Below are 17,438 nucleotides of genomic sequence, written 5' to 3'. Positions count from 1 at the left end.
CACTACGTCGTTTCTCAGCTTGAAACACGTTACGCAGTGGAAGTAGAGGACATCATCACAAATCCGCCTGCAACGAATCGTTACGTGGTACTTCGTTCGAAGCTTATTGAAAGGCTGTCTACTAGTGAAGAAGAATGCATCCGGCAGTTGATAAGTGACGAAGATATCGGAGATCGCAAGCCATCACAGTTCTTACGCCACCTACGTACTCTGATCGGTCCAGCCCAACTACAGGACAACATCCTTCAAGCACTCTGGCTACGTCGTCTCCCTGTTAACTTTCAAGCGATCATCACAGCTCAAAACGAACTTCCACTTGATAAACTAGCAGATATAGCCGATAAAGTCATTGAAGTTTCTACAAGAACACCACAAGTATCAGTAAATGCTACGACATCTCGTGAACACACACAGTCTAATGACAACCTCACTTCTGCTATTGCGAGACTGACGCAGAGGATTGACGCACTCGAAGTATCCCTCCAGCACAATCATTCGACCAATCATGACAAGAAAACATCAAAGAACACGAATAAAGATCAGCACAGATCTACAAGCCATATCTGATGGTATCATGATAATTTGGTGAGCACGCGTCAAAATGTACTTCTCCTTGCTCTTACGCGGGAAACTCCAAGGACGGCCAGTAACAGCGGCGGCTGACTGTCAAGCATTCAGCCGCAGAATTTTTGTCTCAGATAAAAAGGCTAATCTCCGGTTCTTGATCGACACCGGCTCTGACGTTTCATGTTATCCCAAACGTCTTCTACGAGACCGTCGCACATCTACAGACTTTGAACTAAGTGCCGCCAACGGTAGTACTATCAAGACTTACGGAACCTGTTCTATGACATTGGACCTAGGCCTACGCCGTAGTTTTGCATGGCAGTTCACGGTTGCAGATGTCAGCGTTCCAATCATTGGCTCAGACTTCCTCAGTTACTACCATTTGCTTCCTGACTGTCGACTGTTGCGACTTCACGATGCCACAACTGGACTTTTTACAGGAGGAAAACTTTCCGTTACGACTCAAAGTAGCGTAAAATCCGTAGTCACTACTTTTCCCCTCTCTAAAGTCCTGCATGAATTCCCTGAAATGACTCGCCCTCCAGGAATGCCTCGAGAAGTGAAGCACCAGACAGTACATCATATACACACGACTCCAGGACCTCCTGTATTCTGCCGACCACGACGACTGGCCCCTGAAAAGCTTAGCATTGCAAAAAGTGAATTTGCCGACATGGTAAAATGTGGTACTGCACGTCCATCAGACAGTCCGTGGGCTTCACCCCTGCATCTGGCGTCAAAAGGAGAAAATGGATGGAGACCGTGTGGAGACTACCGTGCATTGAATGCACGCACCACTCCTGACAGGTATCCTGTTCGACACATTCATGATTTTTCAAATAATCTTTCAGGCTGTAACGTATTTTCTGTCATAGATCTAGTAAAAGCATACCAACAAATCCCTGTACACCCAGATGACATATGCAAAACTGCTATCACAACTCCATTCGGCCTTTTTGAGTTTCCTTTCATGACTTTTACGTAATGCTGGCCAAACATTCCAGCGTTTCATAGATGAAGTGACCCAAAACCTAGATTTTACGTTCAGCTACATTGATGATATTTTAGTGTTTTCCCGATCAGCTGAAGAACATGAGCAACATCTTAGGACTTTGTTCAAAAGACTCCATTCCTATGGCGTTATTGTAAACTCGTCCAAGTGTGTTTTTGCAGTGCCTGAAGTGACGTTTTTAGGGTACAGAGTTTCAGCATCAGGTGTCCACCCTCCACAAGACCGAATATCTGCTCTTCAGGAGTACCAACTACCTAAGACAATGCGTGGTCTTCGACGGTTCCTAGGTATGATCAATTTCTATCGTAGATTCTTGCCTAAAGCCGCAGAACTCCAAGCACCTTTACACTCTCTGCTTGGTGGTGTAAATAGCAAGGGATCACTTCCTGTGCCTTGGACCCCAGAGACTGAGGAAGCGTTTCAAGCTTGCAAGTCTAGTTTGTCGTCAGTGACACTCCTATTTCATCCGAAACATGACGCCCCTCTTGGACTGTTTACAGACGCCTCTGACGTTAGTGTAGGAGCTTGCCTTCAACAGTTCGTTGAAAATTCCTGGCAGCCACTTGGATTCTTCTCTAAGAAACTTTCACCAAAGCAAAGCTCTTGGCCGGCGTACTACCGTGAACTTCTTGCTGTGTATGAAGCAGTACAGCATTTTCGTCATTTTTTGGAAACCCATTTACCAGTTTTACGGATCATAAGCCACTCATCTTTGCTTTTCATCAACGTCGTTAGAAACTTCCACCCGTTCAACTACGTCAGATTTCATTCATATCCGAGTTTTCTACAGACATAAAACACATCGGAGGTTCAGAAAACAATGTTGCCGATGCTTTATCACGTGTAGAGGCTATTTCATGTTCATTGGATCCTGAGTCAATTGCCAAAGCACAAAGCTCAAGATTCCTGGACTTCCAGTCTCTGCAGGGGGCTGATGTGGCGTCAACTTAGCCACATCCGTGATGCCTTTGGTCTATACTTATTTAATATTTATTATGTAACAGCTATTGCTAGTTTTGTAAAACATTCAGTTTTGACTGCGTCATGATTTAGTACACTTCTCTATTCGTTTGTAAATAAAACTTTATCAAAATATTCGTTCATATAGTGGTGATATTATTTCATACAGATTACACACCCTATATACACTTTTAACTTTTTTTTTGCGTTTACCGTTTCTTAGAAAAATTTCATTTAAGTTACATAATAACAACAACAACTTTTTGGGCGTAACAAAAGCTCTGAAAACATACAAATTAATTTATAATATATGTCCTATCTATATCGTATTAAAGTTTGATAAAGTTCTGGCGTTTGGTTTACAATGTACGAATTTTCCAAGTCAAAAGATAGTTTCTGAAACTCTTTAAACAACTCTCCTTTATATTCTGACTGTCATATTATTTTTTTGAAAGAGCTAAAAAATATTAGTTTTTAGATGAATACAAAGAATAATACTAAGAACATTTATATGAACTCCGTGTTTTTATAATTAGTTTAGTAACTTTTCTGTATAGCTCCAAAGTTGAGTTTCTAAACTGGATTACAAGTGAGGTTGTAGGCAGAATCTTTCCGCATGACTCAACGCAGCACTACGGGTAACCCCTAAAGTACGGTACAATTTAAATTACAACCAAACTACACCAGCTAATAATTTTTAAAAATATGATCTGAAATTTCAACTCTTTAGCTACAAAATCCATTGTTTTTTAACTTACCTTCGACCAAAAACTAAAAAAAGTAGCAGCCGACGAACTTTTACATGTCATATTTTAAAACTCATTTAAAAGTACCGACTTTATTTGAAGATTTGAAATAGAAAAATGTATTAGGCCTAACTCGCTTTTAATTAGAACCAATAGTGTCCTAGACTTATTGACATCTCTCATACAGTTTACAAAGTTTCAACGATTTACCTTTAGTCTAAGTAGGCTAAATGTCAAGTTATTTTGAAGCGGAACATTAAGTTTTGGTGCCGTTTTCATCGGCATCTAACGCTTCTATCCTACATTAAGATGGCAGACCTGGCTTCAGCTGCTTGAATTATAATTAGATAGAGGCGTGCTCCTAACAACAACACCTACGCCTAGGCACGTAGGCGTGGCTGAGTTTAATGATCTTATGTGATCATTGAGTAATACCACCTACTGTACTTGCTTATGAAAAGGAGTATACTCAGTTAAGTTTAAGTAGGTATGCTCTCTCAAAAGTAAAAATACCCCTACCGCAGCAAACCTGCGGACTAAGCGAATTTCCATTTACCTGGCTGGATTTCTACTAAAATATCCCCTAAAAATTGTCAGATTTATTTCCTATTTAAAAAACGTTAATTTTAATGAGTAGCCTATACGGTACCTAAGTTTGTTGCTGTAGGGAAGGTACGGTATTGAGGTTAGTTTTTTATTGAAATGTTGATAGCTTAGTATGAAATAAACAAAATTGCCATGAATTTGATTCAAAAATGACAAAACAAGCAAACTACCTAGGCCTACAACAGTTTATTGAATCTTCATAAGAATAACATGGGAATTTTAAATTTAAAGTTTTTTTATTAAGTTTACCTCTGTAACCGTTAGTCATACACCTACGCTTCAATATTACAAAGTTATTTCTTTATTTAATCTCTACAAAATGGTCTAGAAAAATTTTTTAAATGTTATGATTTTAGAGTCAAAAAAGAGAAAAACCAAATTTTACTCCGTAAAACCCCCATAAACCCCAATTCCCATAACTTAGTCTGATCATGCTGGTTCGCGAACTCGTTCGAGAACAAGTTCGCAAACCAGTTTAAGCCAGTTTAAACGCAAACCAGAGAATAAACATAGGTTTACATGTTTGAACCAAATTTCATCAAAATCGGGTCATTTTTGCTTGAGTTATCGCGCTAACGGACACACACACAATACATATATAACTTACATATAAATTATTAAATATATATAGGTAAGTTATATGAATTTGAATTTATTCATATAGGCTATATACCAAACCGTGTATTCAAGTGTTGTTTTGTTATTGTTTCACAAAATTGTCTTTTTCTTTTTGTTATTTTTAATTTATTCAGTCATAGCCTTTAACTTATTTGTTGTTAATAATTTTAGTTTGATACCTTACTTACATTACTGTAGGTGTACCTTTTTGTAAAATGGTGTTACCATGGAAATAAATGAATTGAATTGAACGGAGGATGTTTTTGGCCTCTGGGGACCTCAAAATGAAAAAGTAAATTGGTCCCGGGTCTAGGTCTTACCATGAGACCTATGGTAATAGCTTATGGGAAATTCGCTAAAAATTACTTGGCGATTTCGCCTATAAGTTATATGTGCATTGAAGAAATTTAGCCTAAGTTACCTATATTTTTTGAGAAAAGAATGAAAAGTTAGCCTAAGTTAATCTCATTTTAAACTTGAGCTTTTAAACATTAGGTAGGCCTACATATACTTAAAATAAAAATTAGGGCCTAACTTATGCCACTGACCTGCTTAAAAATCCACCTAAACTTTTCTTCTTACTATCTGCTCCTAATGAATCATCAGAAAAGGCACTACAGCCACTGATTGATACTAACGAACAACTATCTCCATGATCTAGTAAACTTCCTGAAGCAGAGTCTTCAATTGTCGAAGGAGAAATATCACTTAAACTTGACACAGTACTTGAGAAAGAACTGGCTTCTGTATTTACTCTATGTAGATTTTGAGTAATTAGATCACATTCTGTACCCTTTGAGTTACCAGTAAATTCTTTGAGCACTCTTGGTGCTTCTATATCAGTCTCTTTTCCCTCCAGATTCAAGATTTCTTTTTCACCTTCCTTAATATTTGTATAATTTGATACTTCATTTACTTCTGTATGAAAAGAGGAATAATGACTTAGTGCTTGAGTATCAGGTTTGATTAAAAGCAATTGTTTTGTTAAAGGACTATAGGCTAAAGGGAATTTATCAAGTAGTTCATCTAGACGGACGGTTTTTAAAGTAGGCCCGTTTTTATTTTTGTTTGAAATAGCACCCTCAAAATAATGGCCTGTCTTACTGGAGCATCCAGTTGATTTATTGTCAATGTTATTTTCACAGTGACAATCTATACAATGATTAAGTTTAGAGTTTCTTTTAATGTCAATGCAAAATGTTTTAACACATGTCCTATCCCCTATAGCACCACTGTTATTATGATATACGTGTCTGTCAATGTTTACCTCATCGATTTGGAAACACTTTTTGTTTTCACACTGGCTGTCTAAACTGATATTAGTTGTTTTATCACCACTTCTCTCAGGCCAAGTCTTAAACCAATTTTCTGTAACACATTCTTTGGTGCCAATATTGCTTGAGGGCCTATAAGCAAGGCTGCTAGTAGCATCAACTAATGGAGTTGATGGTTCACTAATATCTTCGTTTGTGTTATTCAGGCCTACCGATACCTTTAGGCCTATGTTATCACTGCAACTGGGCAAACTTTGACTTCGGAATTTCTGTGTAACGCTTGATAGAAACACCTTTTGAAGATAGTGTGCAGGGCTCAACTTTTGTTTATCTGATTTTAGGGAATGGAAATTAGTTCTTAACCTTGGACATCTTATAAGATTATCTGTTTCGGAAATATGCTGACAATCACTGCTTCCATTATTCTTAGCATAACACTGGCAATTATTCTGATTAACCTTCAAACTACCACAAAATATTTTTTCAGAATGTCTAGCTGAATCTTTGTGGGTTTCAATGTCATCGTGTCCTTGATCAGGGGGAAACGGCTTCATGTTTACACTACTAACATTGTTTCCAAATGATTATCTACTTAATTGTACAAGTTCGCTTAGCTATGTTGTTATGACTTATTGGCAGTAGGCTAATAACCTACCCTCATCTAACAAGAATATATATACAACCTGAGTTCTTGAAATCAACACAGACAATCGTACCTAACAGTGCACTCATAAACTACTTGGTTGTTCAGAATAAAGTTAAGGTTCCGGTTATTGTTCATTTTCCACGATTCACCTAAGGGCAAACTAATATAAATTATTCATGAAATTTAGACTAACCCATCCTGTCATCACTGTTAAAATGAAAACTTAGACATAGATGGTCGTCTCTGCGTGCTGCGCTGCGTCTGTTGTTCTGTTCTGTGGCCGTTCTTTCACCTTCGGGCTTCAGGCCTTCGCCTTTCTCTGCTGAGTGCTTGCTTACACTCACACTGGGCGACTTTCAGTTTCAGTGCTCGCTCAGTGCTGACTGCTGAGCTGACTGATGTAAGTGATGTAGTGACTGTGACTGGTTGCCTCCTGAGTGCTGACTGCTGAGTGCTGTCGCTGTGTGCTGCCTGCTGAGCTGACAGTTGACGCAGGAGGAAGGGTGACAGTTCAGTCTCAGTGACTAGTGACAGTTGACTGACTGACAGTAAATAACGTTATCAGTGTTGCCAATCCACCACTTAGGTGGATTTATCCAAATACTAGGTTTACAAATCAATGTACAATAACTACTCGATATACAGGGTGTTTTTTTTAACTTGCATCTTTATTTATGTAAAAACCGCAATAGATATAAATATGCAGTTTGTGGGAATCATCTATTGACGTAGGGGGCCCAATTGTTTTGAATTCAACGTTACATTTACATTCCCCCCCTTTCCCCCCCTGCCGTCAAACCAACTTAATTTTTTTTAATAACAAGGTACCCCTTGTGACATATCAAATGAAAGAGCAAGAAAAAAGAAAATGTTTGGTGAAAAAATTGAAAATCGGCTCATAAATTTGTGAGATATTTCACCCCCTTTCTCTCCCTACCCTTAACTTAAAATTTTGAAATCGCGAGATACCCCTTGTGACATATCAAATGAAAGAGCACGAAAAAAGAAAATGTTATTGAAAAACATTTTGAAATTGGCTCATAAATTTGTGTGATATCCCCCCCTCCCCGGAACTTATTTTTTTATAGCAAGGTACCCCTTGTGACATATCAAATAAAAGAGCATAAAAAAAGAAAATGTTTGGTGAAAAAATATTTGTATTTAGCTTACAAATTTGTGAGATATTTCACCCCCTTTCTCTCCCTTCCCTTAACTTAAAATTTTGGAATTGCGAGATATCCCTTGTGACATATCAATTGAAAGGGCATGTAAAAAGAAAATGTTTGGTGAAAATTTTTTAAACTAATGGGGTAGGGGGAGATAGGTATTGCAATATTTCTCAAATATATCATCTGATTTCAAAAAAATTATTACCGTACCAGAAATGATTTTTTTCATACCCTTTCATTTGAAATGTCACAGGGGATTGACATTTCAACATTTAAAGTTGAGGGTAGGGAGAGAGAGGGGGGGGGTGAAATATAAAAGATGTATAGCCAATTACAAAGATTCTTTCACCAAACATTTTCTTTTTACATGCCCTTTCAATTGATATGTCAAAAGGGATATCTCGCAATCCCAAATAAATTTTAAGTTAAGGGAAGGGTGAGAAAGGGGGTGAAATATCTCACAAATTTATAAGCTAAATACAAATATTTTCCAACAGTCACCCGACAAAGTTGACTTCCTTGTACTGTTTATAGTACAGAAAGCTGCTAATTGCTGCATATTTATACTTTTTCGAATTGTCGTACGATTTATACTTTGGCGCACATCAGGATTCCAACGAAACAACACAAAACAGCGTGGTTCTATTATGCACGTAATCATAGCCACCTCTAATACAGTAGTAGCATTGACTTTGAGATATAAAGTCAATGGTAGTAGATAGTAGGTTTTTAAATATGGTAAAATAGACAAAATTGAAATCTATGTTGTTTATTTAGATAAAAATTACAACATACCGCAATATGTCTAAAACTAAAAATATACAAACATAATGTTTTTGGTTGCATTTATCGTATTGTAAGTACGATGAATGTGGAAATAGATGGACTTTTACATATTTCCTTTGTTAATTTGATAATCTACACTATTATATAAAAATCTCATGGTGTCTTTTTATACAGTATGTGTGTTATTCAACATAGTAAAAACTACTAGACAGACTGTGCTTAAATTTTACAAAATAAAACTACTATACCAAGAGGGACCGCGTCTCGTTGTCCCTCCGTCTCGTTGTCCCTCCGTCTACTTGTACCTCGAGGCCTAGGGACAACTAGTCGTAGGTACAACTAGACGTAGGTACAAGTAGACGGTGGCTCACCCGACTAGTTGTACCTGCAGATTTTTAGGAGGTACAACTAGACGTAGGTACAAGTAGACGTAGGTACAACTAGACGTGTATCCCACCGACAAGTAGTATCACCTAGCTTGTACGGATGCGACCAGTTGTCCCTACGACTAGTAGTCTCTACGACTAGTAGTCTCTACGACTAGTGGTCCCTCCGTCTAGTAGTCCCTACGTCTAGTTGTACCTACGCGTATTTTGCGTCCTTATAGTCTAGTTGTATCCATCCTTCAATTCGTTACCCTGTTTAATTGATTACTGCACGAGTACTTTTTAATAATACCCTTAATTAAATCAGGAACTGCAGTCGATTGAGTATGATTGGCAAATATTTTTCACCGCAATACGATGTTTTAGTAGTTTTACAGACGTTAATTGGAGGCTGAAAGCTACGCATTGCTGTCCAGGGTCGAAATGGCAGCTATAGTTGTGATTAAAATTTTCCAGCCCTAGTACCGAAAATCGCTTATTTAATTAAAACATTTATATATATATCATTAAATATACATTGATAACCTTAAAGTATTTGCATTGTTTAGTGTGCATATCTTATAGTTTACAATGGATTTCCCAGTGATCAATGAACAATGAAGTGTACAATGAAGTTGAGGTCCAGCGGTTGAAAACTCGACAAAAACTATGCAATGTACTACACATACTTCTCCTTTTAGCGAATTTCCCTATAGGGAAGTAGCTATTACCGTAGGTCTCATGGTAAGACCTAAGCCCGGGACCGATTTACTTTTTCATTTTGATGTCCCCAGAGGCCAAAAACACCATTCGTTCAAATTTTTATATATCTATATATATATATATATATATGTGTGTGTGTGTCCATCCGCACGATAACTTGAGTAATTTTTGTCCGATTTTGATGAAATTTGGTTTGAAGGTGTAAGGCGGGATAAACTTGAATGAGTTCGCGAACCAGCATGATCGGACTATGGGAACGGGGGTTTATGGGGGGTTTTATGGGGTAAAAATAGGTTTTTCCCATTTTTGACTCTAAAAACACCAAATTTCTAAATTTCTTTTCAAACCATTTTGTAGAGCTTAAAAAAACAAATAATTTAGTATATTGAAGCGTTATTATGCGCCTAATTGTTACGGAGAAAATTCAAAAAAATTGTAATTTTAAAATTCCCATGTTATTCTTATGGAGCAGAAGTCAACTGTTGTAGTTTGCTTGTTTATGAGAATATTTTAATCAAATTTGGAAAACACATTAACTTCTTACTAAACCACAGTACCTTTTAACATTTTACATAAAAAAACTTGTTTACCCTCCCTGTTGCAGCAAACCTAAGTACTCATTAAACTAATTCTGTTTAAATATGGAATAAATGTGATATTTTTAAGGAGACATTTTAGTTTAAATCCAATCAGGCAAATGGAAATTCGCTTTGTCTGCAGGTTTGCTGCGGCGGGGGTATTAACATACACTGTAAATAATAAATGTGATTGGAATATGTTCCATTTGTTTTGATTTGATTTTCATAATTAGTTGTTATTTCGTCACCAGCATAGCAACCCGTTAAACCCATGTTAGTTTTAAACATTTGTAATTCTTTTTTTTATGTCTTTTTAGCCTATTTTAATTTATAAAGGCATTCTGTAGATCGACAGGAAAATACACTTCCACCGATATGCGGATATTTTCTCTGTGATGTTCAGGAGCTGATAAAAAGGTTGTAAAGAAACATGCTTGCCTACATTATTGATATATTTTCTCAGTTTTGTATAGTTTGGTGAAAAACAGCAATCGTACCACGGACCGATTTCATCTTCGTCTCGAACTTAAAAATGATCCCGAGCTGAAAAAAAGTCATTTTCGGCCCTAGGTACGAAATATACTCTTAAACTATCGTAGGATCGGTGAATACTAAACTCTATCTTGGAATTGCATACACTCGCTCCTATCTTTAAGTTTACGTTGTTGCCATACAATAAATGTATAAATAAACACAAAAATTCACAAGTTTTGTTGTAAGTACCTATATCATGTATAAATAAAAACATACAATAGCATCATGTGTAAGTGTATTCTGTAAAACTTTAAACAAATATTAGTAAAATAGTTTTCAGGTAAACTATTGTTGAATGAATTAGTTTTAAGTTGTTAAATTAACCTCGACCCGTGCTATATGTTTAATGGAGTTTGTCCGGAAAAATACCATAGTAAAATTAAATCAAATAAATAAAATCAAAAGCAATTCATAACAAAAGAATAATAGATACAGAATGAACGTAATTTCTGAAAATCGACAGGGCCCACATATGCGAAGCCTGTGCGTGGGGACCAAGTTGACTCAATAATTGGCAATTTGTCATAGTCTTGTAACATAACTAACTACCACTACTATAATTATCAATACATTTTCAAAGGAGAAACAAACGTCCGATTATTTCTAGGCAGCCACAACAGATAACTTTAGAAAACTACGTTATAAGAATTAGAACAACTCAAAAATTAAATTGTTAACATGATTTGTTTAGCCTAACGAAGAAAAATCATGAAAACCAAATTTAACTCCCATAAGAAAAACATGGGGAGCAATTTCGTTTACGTATAAGCCGAGTGAGATAATAGAAAAATATACGCCGATGCTTGATGGCAAATCTGTGCGTGCATACCTTTAATTTGAGACCTCAATAATAAAAATGGTCGGGTAGCAGAGCCAAACGAATAACCCATTTTCTTAAATTTATAAGATTATTTAATTATTTATTTATTTTAATTATTTATTTATTTTACTTGACTGTTAATACCAAAGCAAAAGCTTCAACTTCGTATGCGTCCGGATTACGAATAAACCTAATAGTATATTTCGTACCTAGGGCCGAAAATGAGGTTTTGCCGGCTCGAGATAGTTTTTAAGTTCGAGACGAAGTCGAGAACTTAAATCGATCGAGAGCTGCAAAACCATTTCGGTCCGTGGTACGAACACTATTTTTCACCACACTTTACCCTATTACCACTATTCACCACTATAATAATGCATACTGATAGTCAACACAACTACAACTTTAAGGTTATGTGAAGAAATAATTTGAGGAATCAGCAAAAATAAAAATAAATAGTTGCTAGGCAACGGTGACAATAATACAATTCTACTGCAATGCTATAGATTTTGATTGTGTATTTAAAATGCATTCATGTTTTAAGTAAGTAAGCGGACAGCTGATTTTGCGGCCCCGGCCTGTAAAAACCTGCTCGGTCCCCAAATTATGGACAGCTGGCATCGCCAGCAAAACGTAACTTTCGGCCACCAATTAACGCATGTAATACAGCCAAAAACATGATAGTGTGGTGAAAAACAATCTTACACCAATTTACCAATAAGTTTAATAAACCAAAATTGCACATACTCCGGACAGATTTCTTATAAAGAGATGCTATGACAATATGATCAAATCTCTATTTAATATCGTTTAGGTTGTGTATTGATTAGTCAGGACATTGATTGAATAAATAAATATTTAAACAGTATATATACTAAAACATAAATACAGTACAAAACAAACATAAATGTAAAACATAAAACATAAATGTACAGTACATAAATATCCTAAGTGTTGCAATAAATTAACAATGATCATTTGTTAAATTAATCAGTTCAATGTTATTTATATAATACGACCATAAAGATAGGCGAATGTCTCTCGTGTTTATTAGGACAATAACACAATATACCTTATTGTTGATTCAGGAACACGCCATGAACAGCTATTTCTGAGAAAGGTGAACGAAATACCTGTTGTAAAATGCAGCCAAAGACATCTGCTACAACGTATTTGACTTATTGTTTAATATAAGCAAAACCATATAGATTCAGTACTTGGAAAGGCAAAGGAAATATTTTGTAAACAGCGTACAGAATGTCCCGTTAATCCCCACACGTTACTCAGAATGGACTTCATTTGCAAATTCTTAGAGTTTCCTTTCACAACAATCCATTCCAGTTATTGGGGTGTTGGGTCAGCCCTCTATCGCGTAGTTGCGAGAAAGTGATTGACCTCCAATCAACCTAAATATTGTTTTGATTTTACGTAGTACTGTGGTAGTTGCTAAAAAAAAACTCTTTCACTCACAGTATTAAACATTTTCAAAAAAATGTTGATTATATCAAACTGTTATGAACAGTGTGATTTTTTTATTAATAACATAAGCTTTTAGTTGAGTATTTTAAACTCCTTGAATGACAAAAGTTTTAATGTAAAACAGATCTATAATCTGATGTACGCTGCCCAACAAAGACGTTATTTATTTATTAGTTTTGAAATAATTCCTGGTAATACACATAGCTTAAAAATTAGTCGATTTCGAGAAACAGGTACACTACATTATAGTGCAAACAAAACGTAAATAACACTTAGATTTTCAATCCATTACTGATTTTATACTGATTTTAAGTCTAAATCTACACAGGCAACGTAACTTATGAAATACTCTTAGTTTATGAAGGCTTGGTATAAAAAGTCTTGTAAAGTGCCATTCTTGTGTGTTCTCTGGTTAGGAAACTAGCCTTAATATTTAGTTGTTTATGATATAAGCGGTCTGATTCATACCTACAGTGTATTCAGGTTTTGGACTGGCTAGGCCTATATACAAATATGCATGAGTGTTCGATGTCATCATGAGCGTTGGAATGTTTACCTAAAAAAAATGTCGTAGTAGAGGGTGATAGTGTAAATCATAGCTGTTCCCTGGTCCATCGGCCGGTGCCTCGAGGGGTAATGACCGACGGACTAGGGATAGAGCTGATGACACATCCGGTCATGTGAACATCGATATATTAACTAATACTATTTAATAGTAACTAGGTGAAACCCGTCGAAATCGACGGTTACTTTCAAGGATTACGTTAATTCACCTAACTGCGATAAATTGGATGAAATATAGGCTACATATTTTGAGCATTTAGCATTGTTTAAAGAATAATAAGTGTAAAAACAATATTGATATTAATTGCGTTAGTCGCCAAATTCGGTTGATCATTCAATGAATAAAATATTCCCCTTACCATACGTCATCGGAGTTATTATTAGTATGTTATCTGGTATCTCTTCCTTTGGAAGAACCTTTAAATAGTATTAAAATCGTATTGGTGGATCTTTTGTAGTTAAACACTTCCGTGATTTCATCAGTGTAATATGATTTTATTTGAAAAGAAAACTTTTTTGGGAAGACATATTCAAAGGGAGGTATATCCGTTACAGTGTAAGTTTGATTTTTCCTTCGTCACGTCGCCTCAGTTCATATCTTACTTCTGTGCCAACGAATGCACCCTCTAGCTTACTTTTGAGAAATTTATTTTGAGGTTACTGTTGAAGCTGGAATTTCTTGACATGGGGAATGTCAGTTTCTTAAATAGGTGACATACGTAATTTTGATCACCACAGTCCATATTACAATAATCAGCAATAACATTGCGTACTCCTTTATGCATGCTCAAGCCCCCTCAGCTCCTGGACTACAAGGCCTGGCCTTTGTGTCAGTGGAATTTGACAAGCGAAGTTTGCGTACACCACCAAGAACCACGGCTAGGTGTTGACTATTTGACTAAAGCAACCAATCAGTTCTCACTGATCAAATAAAACTTACTAACTATATTAAGTAGTAATAAAAATATACCGCTTTTAAATTACTATCTAGATAAATAAATGTATATGTAACTTGGTCTTATGTGATTGTTGGATGTAACAGCCGCTCATACACTAGACAGAATTGTCACGTATGGAAATGTATAAGCGGTCTTTCGGCCTTGACGGTTTTTTTCATATTTACAGTTCTGATTATGTAAATACTTAGCGGCTACTATTACAATTAACGTTGTTAGTAATCTACAATAGTACAGTTTCTAAATTAAAACTATTTACATTAGTCAGTTCTTTTGGTCTTAACAAACTTATATATAGTTAAATATAGTTACTACCCAAGTTTGTGGAGGTATAATATCGCTTTAAACACGGAGCTATGTCTCTATTGTAATGATACCGGTATTGTTTGCGTATTCTTTCGATCCTTTGGTCCAGCATAAGATAGCGACCAGAAATCATAACGTAGCCAAAATAAAGTGTCTCCTAAAACTAATAATGTTTAATGGTAGCTCAACGTTATTATCTGAAGCAACATTAATTGAAACCCAGATTTGTGTATGTTAAAAATAGTATTTATATGTTACTATAACTTTTACAGTTAAAGATATTTAACAAGGGATTGCGACGTTGTATTCCGCGTTGGATGGTTACTACATTTAGCCATGTAAAACAGGTTAGTTAAACCTTCAACCCTAACAGAACTGAGCGATAAATAATTAATTGTAATTAAGAAACTGTAAATATTGTACATTACTAATAACGTTGATGTAAATAGTGGCCGCTAAGAATGTACATGGTAAGAACAGCATATAGGAATACAACTGAAAAGACCAAAAGGCTGCTTCATACATTTCCAGACTTGAATTTGGCTTAAGTAAAATTTGTCTAGTAATGTATGAGCGACTGTTACATCTACACTCTATCTATTCTATCTATATATTAATTACGTAAGCCGATTCTTTGCGTCAAAATTGTGGTGAGAGACTGGGAAATCGTAGAACGATTGTGGCATCTGTTGTGGCTGCCTAGAAATAATCGGACGTTTGTTTCTCCTTTGAAAATGTATTGATAATTATAATTAAAAAATAAATGATTCAGGATTTAATGGAAAACTTTTGCTTTGTTTTAATTTCAAAACATATGTTCAAGATTTATTCAATTTTTTTATATTTTATTTTACCAATTTTAATTTTAGATTAATTTATTGTGGTGTTTAATCAATTATTGTATAAAGGGATAAACCTCAACGGCCACTCTTGGAAATCAACCTGGGAATAAAGATGAAATAGGTTCGTTCAGGACAGGCAATATATTTGTTCATTAACCATCAAGTAAGTACTATGACAAGTTCCAATGGGCGGAAACACATAATTTTTTAGAGGAGATTTTAACCAGGTACTCCAAAAAAGGTTCAAATAATATAGCCCAGCATGTACGGTTTTAAAGGAAGCATCCATATATAACAGTAAAACCTAGAGGTAGTTTCCGTTTCTTAAAACCAACCAAAAATATGCATGTCGAAGATTCTGATGAAAAGTAATTAATTGTTTTTTAACTGGGTAATGGAAACCTAACCAGTCGCAAAATAGTTAGGAATCAGCCGTTGAATAGACCCCTTTTTGATAGAATATTTAAAATCAATCGCACCTTTAGGAGGAATACCACCACATAATCTTACACTAGGCTAATAGTAGTTTTTATGTTGATCAGAAACAAATCTAGCGATACGTTTGGTCAATGGGATGCTTTTACTTTACACTAATTTTGTTAAACCTTTCCAAAAGGAGCATAAACGTAGAAATAATAACTTCGTAGGGATGCTAATTTAGCGGTTTTGACCAAGAACTAAGCTTATCTCAACACACCTTTATTTGCCTTTTCATTTTTGACGAAGACGATTTCCAATCTTTCAATCAGGGAAGCCTTTTTATTATCATTATCATCAAACACAAGACCAAAGCTACCTTAGTAAACCAATATTTATTCACAAACATGTTTGCTGCCTTTAGTAGTAGAGTTAAACCTCTGGAGTGATATAAATTATTTATTAAAAATAACGTCAACAAAAGCAAAGAAAGACTAATAACAAACTGTTTCTCAATGAGCTGCAGACAAGCCAAATTTTCCTGGCTTTTGTAGCAAGTTGTTTATAATAAATTGTTGTAAGATTGTATGATTTTTAAAGAAATAAAATAAATCTCTTAAACCGGTGACAAGTTGAAGGGGAGATACAACTAGCCGCAGGTACAACTAGACGTAGGTACAAGTGGGCGTAGGTACAACTAGTCGTAGGTACAAGTAGTCGTAGGTACAAGTAGTCGTAGGTACAAGTAGTCGTAGGTACAAGTAGACGCAGACGTATGAGGTACAAGTAGACGGTGACGTTCCCGACTAGTTGTACCTGTAGATTTTTAAGAGGTACAACTAGACGTAGAGACAACTAGACGTAGAGACAACTAGACGTCCGCACCATCGTCAAGTTGTCTCTACAGCTTTGGACGGGGTACAACTAGACGCCTGTCACCAAAATGCAGCAGGTACAACTAGACGCCGGTACAAGTAGACATCGCCCCTACCAAGAATGGTTATACAGTAGGACTAACTTATTGCCACTTCAATATTTGTAGAGACTTTGGGATTTGTAGAGACTAACATCTAACAATTTTTTCAAATAAAATTAATTTTAAATTTTTAATAGGAATATTATGTTTTAGTCTACCTGAGGAAACCATGTAAGTTAGCGACAACAAAATTTGAAGTTTTCATTTTGAAGGCACACTGACTAAACAATTTATTTTCTTTGAATAATTACTAAGAAAAACGTTTGCCATTTTGTAAACGATTTCAGAAGCTAGGCCTCTATATGGCTTTCCACAATATTAATAGAATTTTTTTATCACATCAACATTCAGACTGGATTCGGAGACTATGATGCTTTTATTGTTAGATGATGGTGTATATTTTTTTACTAGTAGGCCTACTTAACAGAATCACTGGCTTATTTCTTTGAAGTGGTATTTATTTAAGTTATTTTAATCACTTAACAACAGCATTTATC

At 35.7% G+C, this 17,438-nt stretch overlaps 1 protein-coding gene across 1 annotated transcript in view; it reads right to left on the bottom strand.

Moving 5' to 3' along the window:
* The window catches only part of LOC128981966 (TBC1 domain family member 14-like), a 95,757-nt gene extending 88,994 nt beyond the window's left edge, over positions 1-6,763 (bottom strand). Inside the window, exon 1 of the mRNA XM_054400986.1 lies at positions 5,058-6,763. Coding sequence (XP_054256961.1) covers positions 5,058-6,337 — 1,280 coding nt within the window. The 5' untranslated portion in view covers positions 6,338-6,763. The remainder of the gene's footprint in view (positions 1-5,057) is intronic.
* Between the last annotated feature and the right edge of the window lie 10,675 nt (positions 6,764-17,438).

The sequence above is a fragment of the Macrosteles quadrilineatus genome, unplaced genomic scaffold (assembly GCF_028750875.1).
Source record: "Macrosteles quadrilineatus isolate MER2022 unplaced genomic scaffold, UCM_ALF_1.0 Scaffold_64__1_contigs__length_664444, whole genome shotgun sequence".
Taxonomy (NCBI): Eukaryota; Metazoa; Arthropoda; class Insecta; order Hemiptera; family Cicadellidae; genus Macrosteles; species Macrosteles quadrilineatus.
This window is presented reverse-complemented; position numbering and strand designations above follow the sequence as displayed.